The sequence below is a fragment of the Nelumbo nucifera genome, chromosome 2 (assembly GCF_055504915.1).
Source record: "Nelumbo nucifera cultivar China Antique chromosome 2, China Antique-T2T, whole genome shotgun sequence".
NCBI classification, from domain to species: Eukaryota; Viridiplantae; Streptophyta; class Magnoliopsida; order Proteales; family Nelumbonaceae; genus Nelumbo; species Nelumbo nucifera.
The window spans coordinates 59264382-59282621 of record NC_142650.1 but is presented as its reverse complement, the minus strand read 5'-3'; the positions used below and the strand labels follow the sequence as shown (position 1 = coordinate 59282621).

General features: G+C 41.1%; 1 protein-coding gene across 5 annotated transcripts in view; it reads left to right on the top strand.

Annotated features, from left to right (window-relative positions):
- Positions 1-18240, top strand: part of LOC104612520 (phosphatidylinositol-3-phosphatase myotubularin-1-like) — a 63988-nt gene that overhangs the window by 40768 nt on the left and 4980 nt on the right. For all 5 annotated transcript variants that reach the window (XM_010279959.3, XM_010279958.3, XM_088896985.1 and 2 more), the window contains 2 exons: positions 5439-5523; positions 5675-5893. In XM_010279959.3, coding sequence (XP_010278261.1) covers positions 5439-5523; positions 5675-5893 — 304 coding nt within the window. The remainder of the gene's footprint in view (positions 1-5438; positions 5524-5674; positions 5894-18240) is intronic.

Genomic DNA, 18240 nt, shown 5'->3' with positions numbered 1-18240 from the left:
TGTTTCGCTTCACCATTTCATTCTGTTTGGTGCCATGCATGTTCATTGCTAAACTATGAACATTTACGTCATTTCTTACCACTCCAAGCTCGTCTAGCCCCTTCAACTTGTAACAGATCACTTCTTATGGGTGCTGTAGATGGTCTTCTATGCATGTTACTCTTAATTTACTTTCTCTAATTTTATCACCTGTAGGAGCTACTCCTAGGTTCCTTTGATTGATTTTATTTTTGACCTCTTCCTTTACTAGTTTTCCCACTCATCAATATCAGCATTCACCTTTCTGCCACATTTTTTGGGTTTCTTTCTTTGTAGGAGCTGCACCTGCCACTAAAGTAATCCTGTGATCTTGAGTTCTTATCAGAGGCAAGACATTGGGCTCTTGAAGTATGACTAGGAAATACTTCAGGAGGTCCTGAAGTTGCTGCTGGTAACTAAGAGATTTCTGCGGATCTTTGGATGAATAGGAAACTGGTCCAATTTGTTGTGGCCCAATATGCATGGGTGTCACCTATGTGGCATGCTGGTAACTCTTAGGAATCGAGGCCAGACGTGGAGGTTTGATGCTGTTCGGAACTTCTCCTTTCAAATGGACATCCACTCCATCAAGAGCAGTCGTGAGGTGATCCCATCACAGATGATAGGCCTAAGGAGTCTAAACCTTCGTATGCCAAGCACCACATCTTCTCCATTGAATTCTAGAGGATATAGGTCCACCTGGAATTGATGAATTTGCATTTTGAGCCTAAGGTCCTTACAGATCCCGTCACACTGAAGATTATTTCCATCTGCTATGTGCTCTGTGAAGGAGGTAATAGGTTGTATCGGAAGGCCCAATTGCTTCACCAAGACATTACAAAATTGACTGTGTTCTCACTGTCCACAAGGATGGACACATGGCAACCCTTCAGAAGCCCATGTACTCTCATCATGGTTTGAGGCGAGACTAACCCAGTCAATGCTTGAAGAGATATCTCAGGTTGATCCATTGTCCATTGAGGACTTCCATTCAGGACCATTGGGACTTGGCCTAGAACTCATATCTGAATACGTTTCAGTGGGTTCATGCCCAGTTATCTGTAAAAGGAAGGCTTGTTGGGCTTTACATTTATGTCCCTGGCCCAATTTTTTTGTCGCAATTATAGCAGAGTCTGTGCTCGCACTAGGCCTGCATCTTGGCACAGGTAAGCCTCTTAAATGAGACTTGGTTTGCACCTTAGGAGTCGGCCGATTATTAGTGTTAATGTTTGGTCGGCCCAAGATTCCATCACCTTTATATGCTGGGTCCAGTCTAGTAGTTAAACCTGAAGCCTTGGTGACTCGTCATAGCCAGTGCTATTTTCTTCTTGTACTTGAGCTAAAACAATGGTGGTGAGGTCTATGCTAGTTGTAAGGCTTAAAACAATGATGACCAGGACTGTGCCGGTTCTAAGGCTTTCACCTTCAAATGGACTTTATTTGTTCAGGCTTCCAACAAAGCAACCAAATAGAGCTTTCTCTGGACAGCCGTGCACTTGGTTAGCCAGACACTCAAATTCGATATGGTATTCTCGAATTGTACTGATTTGCTTTAGCTTCGACAAACTTTTGTTGAAATCCTCAAAGCCAATAGGGCCAAATCGAATGCATAGGGTTTTTGTGAAATCATTCCAAGACGTCCATGAATGCGCCAGTACCATTGGTACCACTGTATAGCTTCTCATTCAAGATGAATTGATGCTAAAGGAACTCTCTTGGCCTGGTGATCTCATTGAATTCGATGTAATGCTTTGTTTTGTAGATCTAGGGAACTGGATGTTCTCTGGTGTAGAACAGAAACTCCAACTTTATGTTCTTCCAGTTCACCGCTTTAGCTTGTTTGTTGCTGCTATGTTTCGAACCTTCTCCATCACTGTTGTGGCTTCAGCACTGTGTCATCTGCCATTTCTTGTAGATCTGTCACCACCTTATGGAGATCCAGTTCAATCTTGTCTCAATCTTCCACAGAAGAAGCTCAGGTGATAGTCATCTTGACCTGAATTTCTCTGCTCTCATACCAATCTGTTAGGATCCTGCCTAACACAGACGATTTGAGGTGCCTAACCTCTTGAAAAGAGAAACAAGAGGGAGGGAGGGAGAGAGATTTGGTAAGTTTTGACTCAATTTTCATTCATCAACAATTAAGTTGAATTTTGATGGGTGGTTTGGGAAGAAAGGAATGATAGGATCTTTTCTGAAAAAAGCAGGACTCTGGAGGAAGTGATAGCATAAAATTGAAGGTGGCATTATGGGTAAAGACATTGGATACCGTCCAAATCTTCTCAGTCACTGACATTCTAAGAGCCTGGACTGAAATAGCACATTCATTGAGAGAAAAAGATAGAGCAAGAGTGGATTGGAAACCCCTAGAAAGCAATGAAGTCAAGTTGAATTTTGACGGGTGCTCCATTGGAAACCCAGGTATGGCAGGAATAGGAGGGGTAATCAGAAATTTTGAAAGGAAGATTTTGGCCTTGTTTTAAGGGCTACTCAGTTTGGGAAACTCTTTGAAGGCTGAATTGTTGGCTCTACTACTAGGTCTCCGGTTAGCAAAGCAGTTGGGTAGATGAGTTGAGGTGGAAGGGGATTTAGAGTAGTTTTCTCATGGGCAAATTGCAACAGACGTACCCCTTGGACTCTTAAACATGTGATAAGGGAAGTAGAAAAGATCGCTAAGGGTATAGAGGCTGAACTTAAGCCGTCTAGAAGAAATGCAAATGGGTTAGCTGATTCCCTTGCCAAACAAGGAGTTGTGAGCAGTGTTTTAAAAGGCGTGGGAGGCACCCTCCAGGCAAGGCGCCCCCAAAACACCCTGAGGCGTATGCCAGAGGCGTTGACACCTATGAGGCATGTGCCTCAGGTGCAAGAGGCGTACGCCTCATACACTTTTTTCATGAGGCGTGCTAGAGACATATGCCTCATAGTGATTTAAAAGGTGCGCCTAGGCGCACAAGCGAGGTACATTTTAGGGTATGTGCCTCGCCTAGGTCCTAGGTGCACCCCTTTCAAAAGGCGCACGCCTGGTGCACCTAGGTGCGCGCTTGATGTGCCATATGCTTCAGCCCAGGCGTGTGCCTTTTAAAAATCTGCACTTTTTGCTTTTTTTGAGCCTAACGACTGGGCCGGGGGCTCCACCCCCAAACTCCCAACCACGACCCTCAAGGCAAGACTGAACAAGTCCATGTTAGGGTCTTAAATTCTTATTTCTCACATAAAAAGTAATGGTTTTATTACTTTAACTGCCTTTTAAGAGGATATTTTATTGGAATGAATGAATGAACAGCATTAGCAAATAGGGGCGTGGTACAAAGGTGACTCATAGAATCAAGAATGCAATATGCTCTACATGACGTTAGCTACTTGAATCAATGCAATTGGGGAAAAAAAGAGATTGTGGGTTTTACATGCTTGAAAATGCTTTATATGTTTGCTTTTATTTTTAAAATTTCATTTGAATATGCTTTGCATGTTATGTTTATGTATTTTAATTTTTAGATAATAGGTTTTTTAAAACATTTATTTTAAAATTTAAGTTTATATTTTTTATTAACCTTATGTTTAATGTTTTTATTTTTTTTAATTTTTTTGGCATTTTTTGAATTTTCTGACATTTTTTTAGCATTTTGTTTTGTAATTTTGTGCCATGCTTCAAAAAGGTGCGTGCTTCGCCTTGTGCCTTAGGCGCAAATTGGACCTTGCGCTTTTAAAACACTAATGCCTCATGCACACCTCATATAAAAAGACAGAAAAAAAAGGAAAATAAGGAAAAGAAAGGGTAGGGAAAGAAAAAGAAAGAAAGAGAAGCAAAAAGAAAAGAGAAAAAAAAGAAAGAAAAGAAAAGGAAAGTGAAGGGAAGAAAACAAAGGGAGAAAGAAAGTGGGTTGGGGGCTCTGCCCCTGAAGCCCCCCCAGCCCCCCTTTTCAATGCAGCCCAATTTGGTTTATTTGTTTTAGGGGTTCAACTAGTGCTATGCACCTTCATTCTTCGTAATATAAAAGATTTTTATTAAAAATAAAGAAAAATGAGATCCTCCTTCTTCTTCCTCCTTACATTCTGAACTACGCCTCACACCTCTAGGTAGTGGAACGCCTCTGCACTTTAAAACATCAGTTGTGACGAGGCAACTGTTTTGGGATTCTTTATAACTTGGGCTTGAAAGTTGGGGATTAACTACTTCTTTAATTAAATCTAATAAAATAAATATATTTTCTGCTGATAAAAAAACCAATTCAAAATGGCTTTTTTATAGGCTTGTTACACATGGGAGTCTTAGAATCTGTTGGTTACAATCAATTCCTGAGCTGTCAAGCTTGCTGAGGTGTCTTCTTCCTCTTATATACTTGTCCATACCTTGGGTCAGGTGGGACTGCGGGAGGATCTAGGCCTTAACACAAATTCTCCACTTGGCCTCTAACAAAGATCATAGGACTTAACTGGAAAATTTTCTTAAGAGTTCAGGGCAAGTTTTGTTTTCTTTTGTTTTTTCGATAAGTATCAAGTAGAGTTCAGAGCAATTATTCCATCATCTTTAATCTTATTTGTATGGGTTCAAGGCTTCCAGAAAATAATATGGCAATCTGATGTATTTGTCCATGTAAGGGGCACCATGGTAAGTGTTGCAAAACAAACTTCCCATTGATTGCTAACATGGACTAGTGGTTGTGGGAATGCAATTGTTCCATTTGGTGTTATAAACAGTGTGGTGTTGGCACTGTAAACCATGACACATGAGTTGTTATCATTCAGGGAGGGTGGTGCACTATTGTCTTTTATCAGGGGGCACAATCCATGATGCTGCTGGTACTATAAATTGTGGTGATCAGGTGAACCGTGTGCCAGAACTGTCTGCCTACAATATTCTATGCATAAATTATATAAGAAGACTTGATTAAATTTCAGTATGGTTCCTTGGATGGGCTTGAGTTTGGTCAGTCTGAGCCTGGGCTATGTGAGGCCTCAACCCAAGCCCAAACTGATCTGGATTCGCTTCCAACTTTTCGGGTCAAAACCCAGCCTGCAACCTGAAAATTCCAGCCCACCCATGCAAAGTTTGGGATGGATTAGGCTGGATTTAGGTTTGGGCTACTCAAGTTGCTTCTGTAATATGTTGCAAGAAAGTTATGTCAACTGTATTACTAAACATGCTTGTCCATCTCATTTATTTTACAGAAGATTAAAACTATTATCTATGTCTAATTGTCTATTTTGGGTTTTACAGAATTCTGGCCTTCACATGTTGATTTTTTCTTGTAAATTCTAGCATTCACATGTTGATCTCTTATTGGTTTCTGGCAAATCACTCCACTGTTTTTCTCCCCCTGACAATCCTCGAGTGTTTCTACATTTTTTTTTTTTACTTTGTGAGATAACTTGGAATGGACTAGATTTTCTGATTTTGACAAGCTTACTGTTTTGCATAGTGATGGATGGGATAGAACAACTCAGTTAGTCTCACTTGCTAGTTTGCTGCTTGATCCTTACTACCGGACATTTAATGGGTTTCAGGTATTAATTCTGAGTCTGTTTTTTTAGTTTGCAACCTCATCTTATGCTTGGTTTGCTGCAAAATGTAATTTAGGTTAGAACCACAATGTCACTAGCTTAGTTGGATATGGGTTTGCCTGAAATCACACAGTTGGAATGTAATGTCTTTCAGGCACTAGTGGAAAAGGATTGGCTTGCATTTGGTCATCCATTTTCAGATCGTATGGGAATGCCAACAATATCTGGAAATAGTAACGCAACTCCAGAACTATCACGACAATCTTCAAGTGGGAATATTTCAACCTCACCCATGCGTTCATCAAGTTCAACACCAGCTAGTGGTTCATCACATGCACAAACTTCAAACAACTGTTCTCCCATATTCTTGCAGGTGAGTTGATTACAAAAACACAGTGTTTGTGTGTGCTGTGTGTGTGTGCTTGTGTGTGTTAGTAGCATTGAGATAAAGCTTGAATAAATTAGTTGTGTGTTATAAAAAATTCAACATAATCCACTTTGCAAACTCCTGTATATTATCTCTGGGTAATATCCAATGTTGGAAAACCTTCTCTTATGGATTACTCACAGAAAATTCATGTTCTCAGTGCTTGGGCATCTTTTGTTATATCGTTAGTAATTATAAAATATTCTATATCGACAAGTGCATCGTTATACATCATTAGTTGAAGCAGATTTGAGCTGCTGACTAGTAGTTTGTATATTTGGTTCAGTTGTCTCCAGAAAATAATTATTTGCATGGAGAGGCATGATATATTTGGTTCAGTTTCCAGCAAACATCAAGTGTGGCTAAACCTTTTCTTTCCAATTGGCAGATAACTACCTGAAATCATTTGGTGACTGCTTTCCTTAGGTCACCAGCTACTGACAGACAGTTCAAAAGAGACGGAAAAAGTTGAATGGATGTGTCAATCCGTCTACACGCCCAGAAGATTTGGCATTATATATCAAAAGTTTACATAAAAGTGAAAATGACCATTGTGCCCTTCGCTAAAACAAATAAGAAATTAGATAAGTTTACAAGAAAGAATAAAAGATAATGTACAAAAAGGTACAAGATAAAATGGTGCTCCCAACCGATCAGCCCATAGTATCTCTACTCCCTCAAACTGATGCTATGGTAGAAGCATCAGTTTGTCAGCCAAGAACTTGTGGCAAGGACGCGCCATAGCCTTATTGAAAATGTCAGCTAGTTGAAGGCCAGACAGAACATAGGGAAGAGTGATTAGTCTGGCAAGGAACTGATCTCTGATGAAATAGCAACCAACCTCTATGTGTTTGGTGTGCTTGTAGACAACTGGATTAGAGGCAACCTTGACCGCACTGACATTATCTGCATGGATGGGAATAGGAGTAGGAGTCTGGAGGTAAAGATCAGTAAGAAGAGCCTGAAGCCACACAATTTCACTACAGATAGAGAACATAGCTTGCTATCCTGCCTCAATGGAGGACTTGGAGTCAGTCTATTGTTTCTTACACTTAAAGGAAATAAGGGAATCACCCAGGAGGCAGGAAAACACTTTGACTTGTGGTAGATCTTCTAGTGTCAGGGTAGCCAGCCCAATCATCATTTGCATAGGCTAGCAGATTCAAAGATGATGATGAGAAAAATATAAAAATCGTGGCGTCTCATTTATCAAAAATCAAATGATGATGAGAAAAATAGTTCATAAGAGGCAATAGCCCCGATGTACCTAATGATATTGAGAACTGCTGTCATATGGGGCTGTCCGGGAGAAGAAACAAACTGATTGACAATTTGAACTGCATAGGAGATATCGGGCCTTGTCATGGTGAGATAGATGAGGCTGCCAACAAGTTGTCAAGAGAATGTAGCATCATGAAGGGGTTCGCCATCATCCTTAGATAATTTAAGGTTCATCTCAAGAGGAGTGTATCCACCTGTTTCTCATCAGTGAGGCAACCTAGCCGAACCAAATCCATAGCATACTTTTGCTGATTTACAAAGTATCCTGAGGGAAACGAGTTACTTCTAGTCCTAGGAAGTAAGTCAGAGAGCCAAGATCCTTCATCTTGAATACTTGACACAAGAGATTCTTGAGTTGGGAAATACCTTCATGGTCATCACCAATAATTAGTATATCATCAACATATAGTAGAAAAAGAACGATACCCTTAGCCCGCTTTAAAACAGAGAATAATTAGAGAGGCTTTGCATGAATTCGGCTTCTGTAATAGTAGAAAGCCTTATGTGCTGATTCGGTCAAGCTTCTTGTGAAAAAGAGGAGAAAGTTGTAGATTTCAGCAATAGACAGAGGAGAGGAAGAAAAGAAGAAGAAGGTCAACTAGGATTGTGTATCATAACCCTAGCCGCCAGCCCCTCATTCTATTTATAATTAACTTAAATATGAGATATTACAAAGATGCCCTTAGTAGGGCAGCAACTCAAACTAAATAATTACAGCTCTTTAAAAAATAAAAAACTAATGGGCCCAAGGCCCAACAACATCTTAATTTAAAAGAAAATAAACTAAACACAAGTTGGCCCACTCAACACTCCCCCTCAAGTTGGGAGTAGATGTCACACATCCCCAACTTGCGTAGATCATGCTCTAGCTTATTCTTTGCAACGCCTTTTGTGAGGACATCAGCAAGCTGCAGATCAGAAGAAATGTATGGAAGACAAACTTCTCCAGAAGTTACCCTTTCTCTGATAAAATGTCTATCTACTTCTATGTGCTTAGTTCGGTCATGCTGGACTGGATTATGGGCAATATTAATTGCTGCCTGGTTATCGTAGTATAGCATCATAGGTTCTTCTACCTGAACACCGATTTCTTCTAACAGAGAACGGATCCAGAGAAGTTCTGAAACTCCATGTGCCATGGCCCTATATTCGGCTTCTGCACTTGATCTTGCCACAACTGTTTGTTTTTTACTCTTCCATGAGACTAGGTTACCCCCAACTAGGGTGCACACTCCTGAAGTTGATCTTCTGTCATCGAGGCATCCTGCCCAGTCCGCATCTATACAGGTCTCTAGCTTCAGCTGTCCATGATCAGTAAACAATATGCCTCTGCCTGGATGTCCCTTCAAATAAGCAAGGATCCTTGTCAACTGCCTTCCAGTGCTGGTCTCGTGGAGCATGCATGTATTGACTCACTACACACTGCATAGGAGATGTCCGGTCTTGTCATACACAAGTATAGTAGCCGACCCACAAGTCTTTGGTACCTCCCAAGGTCCTTTACTGGTTCACCTTCTGATGCACTGATTCTATGGTTCTGATCAATGGGGGTGCTAGCTGCCTTTGTTCCAAGTTTCACTGTTTCTTGGAGAAGGTCCAAGACATACTTCCTTTGAGAGATAAAAATTCCATGTTTCGATTTTGCAACTTCGATGCCTAAGAAGTATCAATCTCACTCAGATCATTCCCAGTGACAACAATATCATCCACATAAACAATTAGGATTGACACCAAGGATCCCCTGCGCTTCACAAACAAGGTGTGATCAGATTGAGTTTGAGTGTAGCCAAAAACAATCAGGGCCTTTCTGAATCTGTCGAACCATGCTCTGGGAGACTGTTTCAAGCCATATAGTGACTTCTTCAGCTTGCATACCTTTCCCTTTTCAACATTATCATAGAAACCAGCTGAAAGATCCATATACACCTCTTCTTACAGATCCGCATTTAGGAAAGCATTCTTTACATCCAGTTGAAACAAGGGCCAAGAGTATGAGGCAGCAAGAGAAAGGAGTATCCGAACAGAGGTCATCTTTGCAACTGGTGCAAAAGTCTCTAGATAATCAATGCCATAGGTCTGTGTGTATCCTTTTGCAACAAGTCTTGCCTTGTACCTCTCTATGCTTCCATCTGCCTTATATTTTACTGTGTAAACCCATCTGCATCCAACTGTCTCCTTGCCTTCTGGTAGGTCCACAATCTCCCATGTCTGATTCTTAATCAAAGCCTCCATCTCTTCCTGCATAGTTGTCTTCCACTCAGGTTTGGAGAGAGCCTCACTAACACCCTTGGGTATAGACACGGAATCAAGAGAAGAGAGAAAAGCACGGTAGGAAGGAGAAAGTCCACTGTAGGATAAGTATTGTGATATGCAATGAGCAGTGCACTTCCTCTTCCCTTTTCTAAGAGCAATAGGGAGATCAAGGTTATCTGTAACAGTGTTAGTGGGACCAATGGGAACTGAAATAGTAGTGGGATCAAGAGGAATACCTGGATCTGTATCAGCCGAATCTGGAGTCTCCAAGGGATCAACAGGAAGTGGTGTGAGTTCTGCTGTAGTGGAATCAACCTCCTTATGAAGTCTCTGCCGTGAGTAATACTGTGAGACGGAACGCAAAGGGGGTGGCAAGGTAGGTGACATCGGATAGTTGTCAAGCACAATAGTAGACACAGGAACTAGAACTGGGAGAGGGATAGACTGCTGACTTACTTCCCCAAAACACTCCCTCTGAGAAGGATTCCTTGAGAACAAGTATGTAGATTCGAAAAAGGTAATGTCCATAGTAACAAATCGGTTCCCAGAGACTGGATCATAGCAGCGGTGCCCTTTCTGATTCTCTGCATATCCAAGGAAGACACATTTCTTTGCCTTGGGATCAAGCTTCGAACGGTAAGGACCAAGAATATGCGCAAAGCAGACACACCCAAACACCCTTAGAGGAATGTGAAACATCTCCCCCTGAGGAAAAAGAAGGCTGAATGGAGTGCTGAATCCAAGTATACGAGAGGGCACCCTGTTAATCAGATATACTGCCTGAGAACAACATCACCCCAAAAACGAATCGGAACTGTAGCTATGACCATCATGCTTCTTGCCGTCTCAACAATGTGTCTGTTCTTTCTCTCTGCAACACCATTCTGTTGTGGGCTGTAGGAGCAACTACTCTGATGGACAACACCATACTCCAACAGATATGAGGCAAGATGTCTCTCAAAATATTCCCTAGCATTGTCAGATCTGAACATCTTGATTCTAGTTCCAAACTGTGTTAATACCATCTGATGGAATTGCCTCACCAAGGATGGTACCTCATCGCGTGATTTCATCAGGTAAATTCAGGAATATCAAGAGAAATCATCCACAAACAGGAGAAAATAGCGATAGCCGCCCATAGAGGGAACATGATAAGGGCCCCACACATCCGAATGAATAACATCAAAAGGAGAAGAACATCTTTTATTACTCGGTTTAAAAGAGTGTCTACAATGCTTTCCAAGTTCACAACCTTCACACTTCAACCTTGACAGACTCACAAACTCAAACAACTTTGGAAACAAAGAACTTAAAGAAGAAAAAGACAAATGACCCAGACGATTATGCCAAAGTATAATCTGATCCACAGGTTTTGACTCACTGTCCTTGCAAACATGATGACTTTGGTGAATTGGAAGAGTATCCAGGAGGTAGATTCCATTCACTTCACGACCACTCCCAATCGTCCTCTTTGAATCCAGATCCTGCAAAATACAACGTCCAGGAGAAAAAATTACTGAGCAGTTCAGATTCTTAGTCAAACTACTAACAAATGACAAGTTGGTGCTCAATCTAGGAACATGGAGGACAGAGGGTAAACAAATGGAATCATTAATCTTGATAGATCCCTTCCCAGCAATAGGAACATGGGATCTATCAGCTGTGGAGACCCTATCTCTGCCAGAACTGAGTTGGTAAGAGGAGAAAATGGTGGAGCAATGGGTCATGTGCTCTGAGGCTCCAGAGTCTATAATCCAAGGAGATTTCTCCTTACCTGAAGCAGAGACATAGTTTGCAGTGACATGTGGACTACCTGTGTGGGCAAGGGAGGTAGAGTGAGCTCCACCTGTGCTACTTGTACCTTGTTGTCCGGTTGCGGATGAATTGGAACTAACTGTATCCCTCTGATTTAGAAGTAACCCAAACCTCTCAAGCTCGGCCCTTACTGCAGCAGCTGCAACGGACTCCAAGGCAGCTGTAGTAGGGGGGGCCGGAGTGTCACCAGTGACAGCCATGTGTGCATTTCCTTTCTTATTCTTCAATCTGGTCGGCACAAGATGTGGGTGAAGCTTCCAACAAGTATCTCTTGTATACTTCGGTTTCTTACAGTAGTCACAGACTAAGTCCCTTTTGTCTTCCTTCTTGTTCTCATTGCCATTCTATTTAGATTTCACAGCACTTACCAAGCGGACTGATCAGACATGAGATTCTTCATCATTACATCCCTCCTGCACTCCTCTCCTGACACAAATGCATATGCTTGGGAGAGAGTGACACTGTCCCTAGAAAGAAGATGCTGTCGTGCAATGTCATACTCAGGGTTAAGGCCAGCAAGGAATTCAAACACCCTATACTTCTCTAAGTGTCTTTGATAGGTAGCTGCATCTTTGGTGGTTTCCCAAGCAAAGGTCTCTAGATGGTCAATCTCTTGCCACAGGGTCTTAAGGACTGAAAAATAAGCTACAACAGATCTATCTCCCTGCCTAGTAGCAATAATCTGATTTCTCAGTTGATAAGCCCTAGCAACATTCTCCTTCTGTGAATAGGTTTCTGCAACCCCATCCCATATCTCCTTAGCAGTATTTGCCCATAAAAAATTTTTACTTATATGTGGCAACATGGAATTACACAACCATGTCATCACCATATAATTTTCCTGCACCCACCGGGAGTTGCCAGTTTCAGGTTTCACCTCTTCACCAGTAATATACCCCAATTTTCCACGAGCCCCAATGGCCACCTTTGCAGATTGGGACCATTCCAAGTAGTTTGTACCATCCAACCTAACTGTAGTAATGGTTCCAGCTCCGAAGGGGTCTCCAACACCTCCTCCCACAGGTCTCATTTCATTCCCGGGCTTATATTCAACTCTGTGTCCCTCCATGTTTCTCAAAAGGATATAGAAAACAAATAGAAAATGCAGCAAAAACAAACAAAACACCTTCTGGAACCAACGACACTTCTTTGGTGTCCTGAACTTTCTCCCCACGAAAGATTCCTTTTCTGTGGGATGGGAGAAGAGAGAGAAAAAGCAACCGCCCTCTCTAGAAGCCTCCAAACCACGTGGGGCTTGAATTGCCCCTTATAAAAAACTCCAAAGAACCCTAAAAAAAAATAGGGCGCCACTACCTAGGTCAAAAATGAAGAGTCCAACAAAAACATGACTCTTCCCCTTTCTCCAGTTTTTCCTGATTCTGATGAGAAACCCTAGACCAGCTACAGGGCATATAGATCCATCAAGAAAATCCAAAAACTGGGCTTACCTGAGAGCTTCGATCAGCCTCTTAAATCTCCATGCAGTCGGCCGATCTAGGGCTGCATGAGAGAATCACTTCAAGAACCTTCAACCTGCTCTGATACCAAGTAGAAAGCCTTATGTGCTGATTCGGCCAAGCTTCTTGTGAAAGGAAGAGGAGAAAGTTGTAGATCTCAGCAATAGACAGAGGAGAGGAAGAAAAGAAGAAGAAGGTCAACTAGGATTGTGTATCGTAACCCTAGCCACCAGCCCCTCATTCTATTTATAATTAACTTAAATATGAGATATTACAAAGATGCCCTTAGTAGGGCGGCAACTCAAACTAAATAATTACAGCTCTTTAAAAAATAAAAAACTAATGGGCCCAAGGCCCAACAACATCTTAATTTAAAAGAAAATAAACTAAACACAAGTCGGCCCACTCAACAGTAATGATAGAATGAAACCTATCAAACCAAACTTGAGGTGCCTGTTTGAGACCATAAAGAGATCTCTTGAGGCAACAGACCGTAGTAGGATCATTACAGTATCTAAGAGGAGGCTTTATAAACATTGATGAATATCCCAATTTTCAGTACTGAGATACATAGTTGTCAAGGCGTCACCTAGGCAACTAGGTGCCCTTGGCTGGGTGCCTCGCCCAAACGCCTTGACTGTTAGCAACTAGGTGCCCTTTACTTTTCATCTTGAATATTTATCATATAAAGTTAATAACCTTCTTTAGCTGCTTATTGATATGAAATTGCTCTATTAAATACTTATTATAGTGGTATTATTTTTGAAAATAATGAAATTAATTTATGTAAAAGATTTTTATCTTTTAGATTTTATGATTTGCCACATTTTTAGAGGAAATTTAATGTTCTTAATAAAGAGATTTGCTATTTTTTCAATTAAAATACGTGCTGTATGGTATATAAAACTATGGAACTAACCAAGAGTTAGTTTTTTATATTATAAAATTTTTGTCGCTTGTCACACAAAATCTCCAAGACGTCTTGAAAACTATGCTGAGATAGTTATCACCAAGCGGATTGTAGTCATCTTTGCAATTGGTGCAAAGGTTTCCTCATAGTCAATCCCATACTCTTGCTTGTATCCTTGTGCAACCATACGCACCTTGTATATGTCAAGGCTACCAATGATTGAAACATTTGGGAGCACATGGATGAGGTCCCAAGTATGATTCTCTACAAGGGCCTGAATTTCTGTATCCATAGCATCTTTCTAGTGTTGGACTGTCATAGTCTGCTGATGGTCTTAGGAATATCTTTAGATGACAAGACAGTAGAGGAGCAATGATTGGTGGGAAAACCATAGTGGTTAGGGGGTCTAGAGATACGAGAGGAACGATGTGGAGGAGAAGATGAAATAGGTTTTGAGGAAGAAGGCTCTAGATTAGTACTTATAGTGTTAGGAGGAGTGGAACCATGAGCTGGTGGGGAAGGGGGCAAAGGTGCAGGTGCTGGGGCAGCCAATCATTTCCTTACATATTGGTGAAGAAGATTCCAAGAAGATAGATGTGGACTTCATAATACCTGTAGCATCAAAAGAATGCAAAATAGAGATAGGAGCAGGGAGTCTAACAATGTGAGTAAAGAAGGAAACATTCTCCAAAAAGACAACATTTCTAGAAATCCGAATCCATTGAGCTCAAGGGTCATATCAGAGAAACCCCTTATGATCTAGGCTATGTCCCATGAAAGCACATAAAGTTGATTGAGGAATAAGTTTTGTGTATTCACGAGGAAGATGAACAAAGCAAGCACAACAAAAACATGAAGCAAAGAGTAGTTGGAGGGTGATGAAATAAGCATCGAAAAGGAGAGGTATCACAGAGAACATTAGAGGGAAGCAAATTAATAAGGTATACAGCTGCTGGCTACCTCTGCCCAAAAGGACGTAGGTGCATGAGAGTTGCAATAAAGTTCTCACAACATCAAAATATGCCCATTAGGGGAGCAGTGGAGGATGTGGATGAAGGGATGCCTAAGTTCATGAAGTACTCGGTCATGATTATGGTGTGGCTAGAGATTATTTTCCAGTGAAAAAGAGGGTTGAGACAAGGGGATCCCCTTTCTCCCTTCCTTTTCACTTTAATTGCTGAAGTTCTAAGTAGGATGGTCGTGGAAGCTGATCAAAGCAACCTATTTAGAGGATGGAAGATAGGAAGACTTGAGGTGATAGTCTCACATTTGTAGTTTGCAGATGACATCATTTTATTTTGTGAGGGAGGTAATCAAGAGAGTATAAGAAATCTATGTGAGCTCATTAGTTCCTTTTAATTGATTTCCAAGTTGAATATATATTGGGGAAAAAGTTGTATGGAAGGGGTTAACTTGGAGATGAAAGTTTGAGAGGGCTAGCTAAGATTCTGGGGTGTGAGGTTAAAAAGTGGCTGTTGCAGTACTTAGGGCTACCTTTGGGAGGGAATCCAAGACCAGAAGTCTTTTGGAAACCAGTGGTGGAGAGGTTTACAAGGAAGTTGGTACTGTGGAAGAGGAATTATTTATCCATAGGTGGGAAAAAGCCCTGATTAGAATTCTATCAGTCTACATCCTATCCACCTTTAGAATTCTAGCTAGAGTAGCATTACAACTAGAAAAACTTATGATGGATTTTATTTGGGAACCTAGGGATAGAAAGAGGGATCACCTAGTTATGGGGGAGAAAGTCAAAAAACAAAGGAAAAGGGAGGTTTAGGATTGTGGAACGTAGTTCACAAGAATACTATTCTGTTAGGAAAGTGGCTTTGGAGGTTTCCATTGGAAAGACATGTTGTACAAGGTGATAGAAAGCATTCATGGGCTGATGAACAGTGGCTAGGATGCAAAGGTAGCCCCCACATCTTCCTCGAGATCTCTGTGAAAAGCAATACAAGAAGTATATCCAATCTTTATTAATTTCATTAGATTTGATGTGGGTTGTGGTTCTAGGGTGCTCTTTTGGAAAGATCTTTGGCTGGATGATGATATTCCTTTTTGTTCTCTTTTCCCTAAACTTTATTCAGTTTAGACTACAAGTTACAACCTATATCAAATTTTGTCACTTTTTCTCACGTTAGACCGAGTAGGGATTTTGGGTTCAAAAGGGGTTTGAGGGACAATGAGTGTGAGTCTCTTATTTGTTTTTCTTGATAAACTTAAGTGAGCCTTCTTGGATCAATCTTTGGAGGACACTAGAGTTTGGTCTACTTCATTTGATGGCACCTTCCCCTATGCTTCTTTTTTTAATACTCTCATGCCAACTTCTGTTGGGGGTGAAAATTTCCCAGTGAAAGAGGTTTGGAGAAAGCCCATTCCACCAAAAATTCAAGCTCTACGCTTGGAGGTTTTCTTTGGAAGGTGAACACCTATGGCATGCTTCAAAAAAAGAGGCCAAATAAATGCCTCTCCCCTCGTATGTGCATTCTTTGCTCTGTACATGGTGACTCCCTATTGCCCTTTTGTGCTCTTTGTTTGGAGATCTTTTTGTTCTCTCTTTGGTTGGAGGTGGAGTAGACCCCAGGATGTAGTAAGCCTCTTCAACCCAAACTTTCTAAGGTAGCCAACAAAAAGAGGAAGGGTTATGTGGAAATCAGTTAGGGCAGCGGTGGTGTGGACTACATGGGAGGAAAGGAAATCAAGAATTTTCAACGAGAAGTATAGGTCAAAAGAAGATCTAGCGGAGGCCATAAAGATAAAAGTTGCACACTGGGTGGAAACACTTCAGCTCTTTCAAAGTTTCTCGGTTACTGATATAGTAAGAGTGGACTGAAGTGGCACACTCTTCTGAGAAGAAAGAAAGAAAGGTGATGGAGTGGAAGCCCCCCAGGTCTCACCAAAGTCAAGCTGAATTTTCATGGGAGCTCTATAGGAAACCCAGGTCTGGCAGGCATGGGTGGTGTGATCAGAGATTCCTCAAGCAAAGTATTATCTATGTACCGAGGACCTTTAGGGGAAGGTGATTCTTTAAAGGCTGAACTATTAGCTTTGCTATAGGGGTTAAAACTTGCCGAGCAAGCAGATCTTAAGAATGTAGAGATAGAAGGGGACTCAAGAATAGTGATATCATGGACCAATTCTAGGGGTAATGCTCCTTTGATTTATAGACATCCCCTAAGGGAGATAGTAAGCCTAGCAAGAAAACTCAATGCCTCGTTTGCCTGGATCAAGAGAACTGCAAATGGATATGGCTGATTCATTAGCCAAACAGGGAGTTCATAGGTAGCAGCTTTTCTGGTCTTTATTGTAACACTTTGTGGTGCAATGTCTGCGTTCTACTTGCTGTAATCCTGTAACTGATTCTCTTGAATAAAATTCTCCTTTTGCTAATAAGAAAAGACAAAAAAAAAAAAGTAGGTGCTGGAGGGGAAGGGATGTACACCATCTGAGTTATCCATGGTTGATTGAGAAGCCCTATGCTGATTTTTCTTATAACTTGAAGTGTTTCTTTTAGATGGCCAAGTGGGGCATTCAGATATTATATTCCCATGTTGCTTGCAATAGGCATAAGTGTTTTTCTTCTGGCTATGTGAAACAACACAACCATATTCTTTGCACTTATAACATTGTACCTTGTAAAGGTCCTTTGGTTTTGGTTGTTTGCAAAAGAAGCAGCTTCAGCCCCAGAGTCATGCTTCCCAAATTGATGGTAGACTAAGTATCCAGCCTTATTTCTTCCCTAAGAAGTTCCCCCAATATCATATCCAGACCTGGGGTGGAATCCCTACTCAGAATATTTGATTTAATCACTTCATATTCAGGCCTGAAGTGCATTAGAAAATGCATGATCTTCTTTCTATCAAAGTGCTCCTTCATTTTCTTGACAAACAAGCTGACAAAGAGTCCTCCGTGTGCATTAATTTGTACTCAGTCCATAAGTTGACAAAACTAGCATAGTACTCTTGGATCTTCTTCTTCCCTTGAGTGTAGGAAAGATCTCTGTTTCAATTTGATATTGTCAAGAGAGGCTGGACTGCTGATAGACCTTTTGCATGTATTCAGTCATTTCCTCTGCAGTCTTGAAAACCCCTCATTGGAATGGCTATGTCAGTCTTAATTGAGCCAAGAATCCATGATGCTATTCTTGCATTATCTATCTTCCACTGGTTCATCCCTTTGCTGTCCAATTCATCAGGCTTGACCACCAAACCATCTATATAACCCCAAAGGGCTTGCCCCTCAACATGGAACTGGGAGTGAAACTTCCACAGAGCATAGTTGCTTCCATCAAACTTGACTGACAGCAGTTCCCTCTTGTCTAAAGCCATTTCAGCAAAAATAACACCAAGAACAAGTGTTGTAACAAGTAAAAAGGAAAGAACAGACTTTAAATCACTCAAAACTGATCTGATTTAATGGAGAATAATCAGATTTCCTAAAGAAAATGCTCTCAAAAAACAGTAGACCAAGTAATAGTCCAAAAAAGGAAAGTCTAGAGTCGATTCCAAGAAAATTAGAAACCCTACCAGCAATGGTACAACCACCAAAACAGTGATATAGGGAGAGAGAGGAAGTCTGGG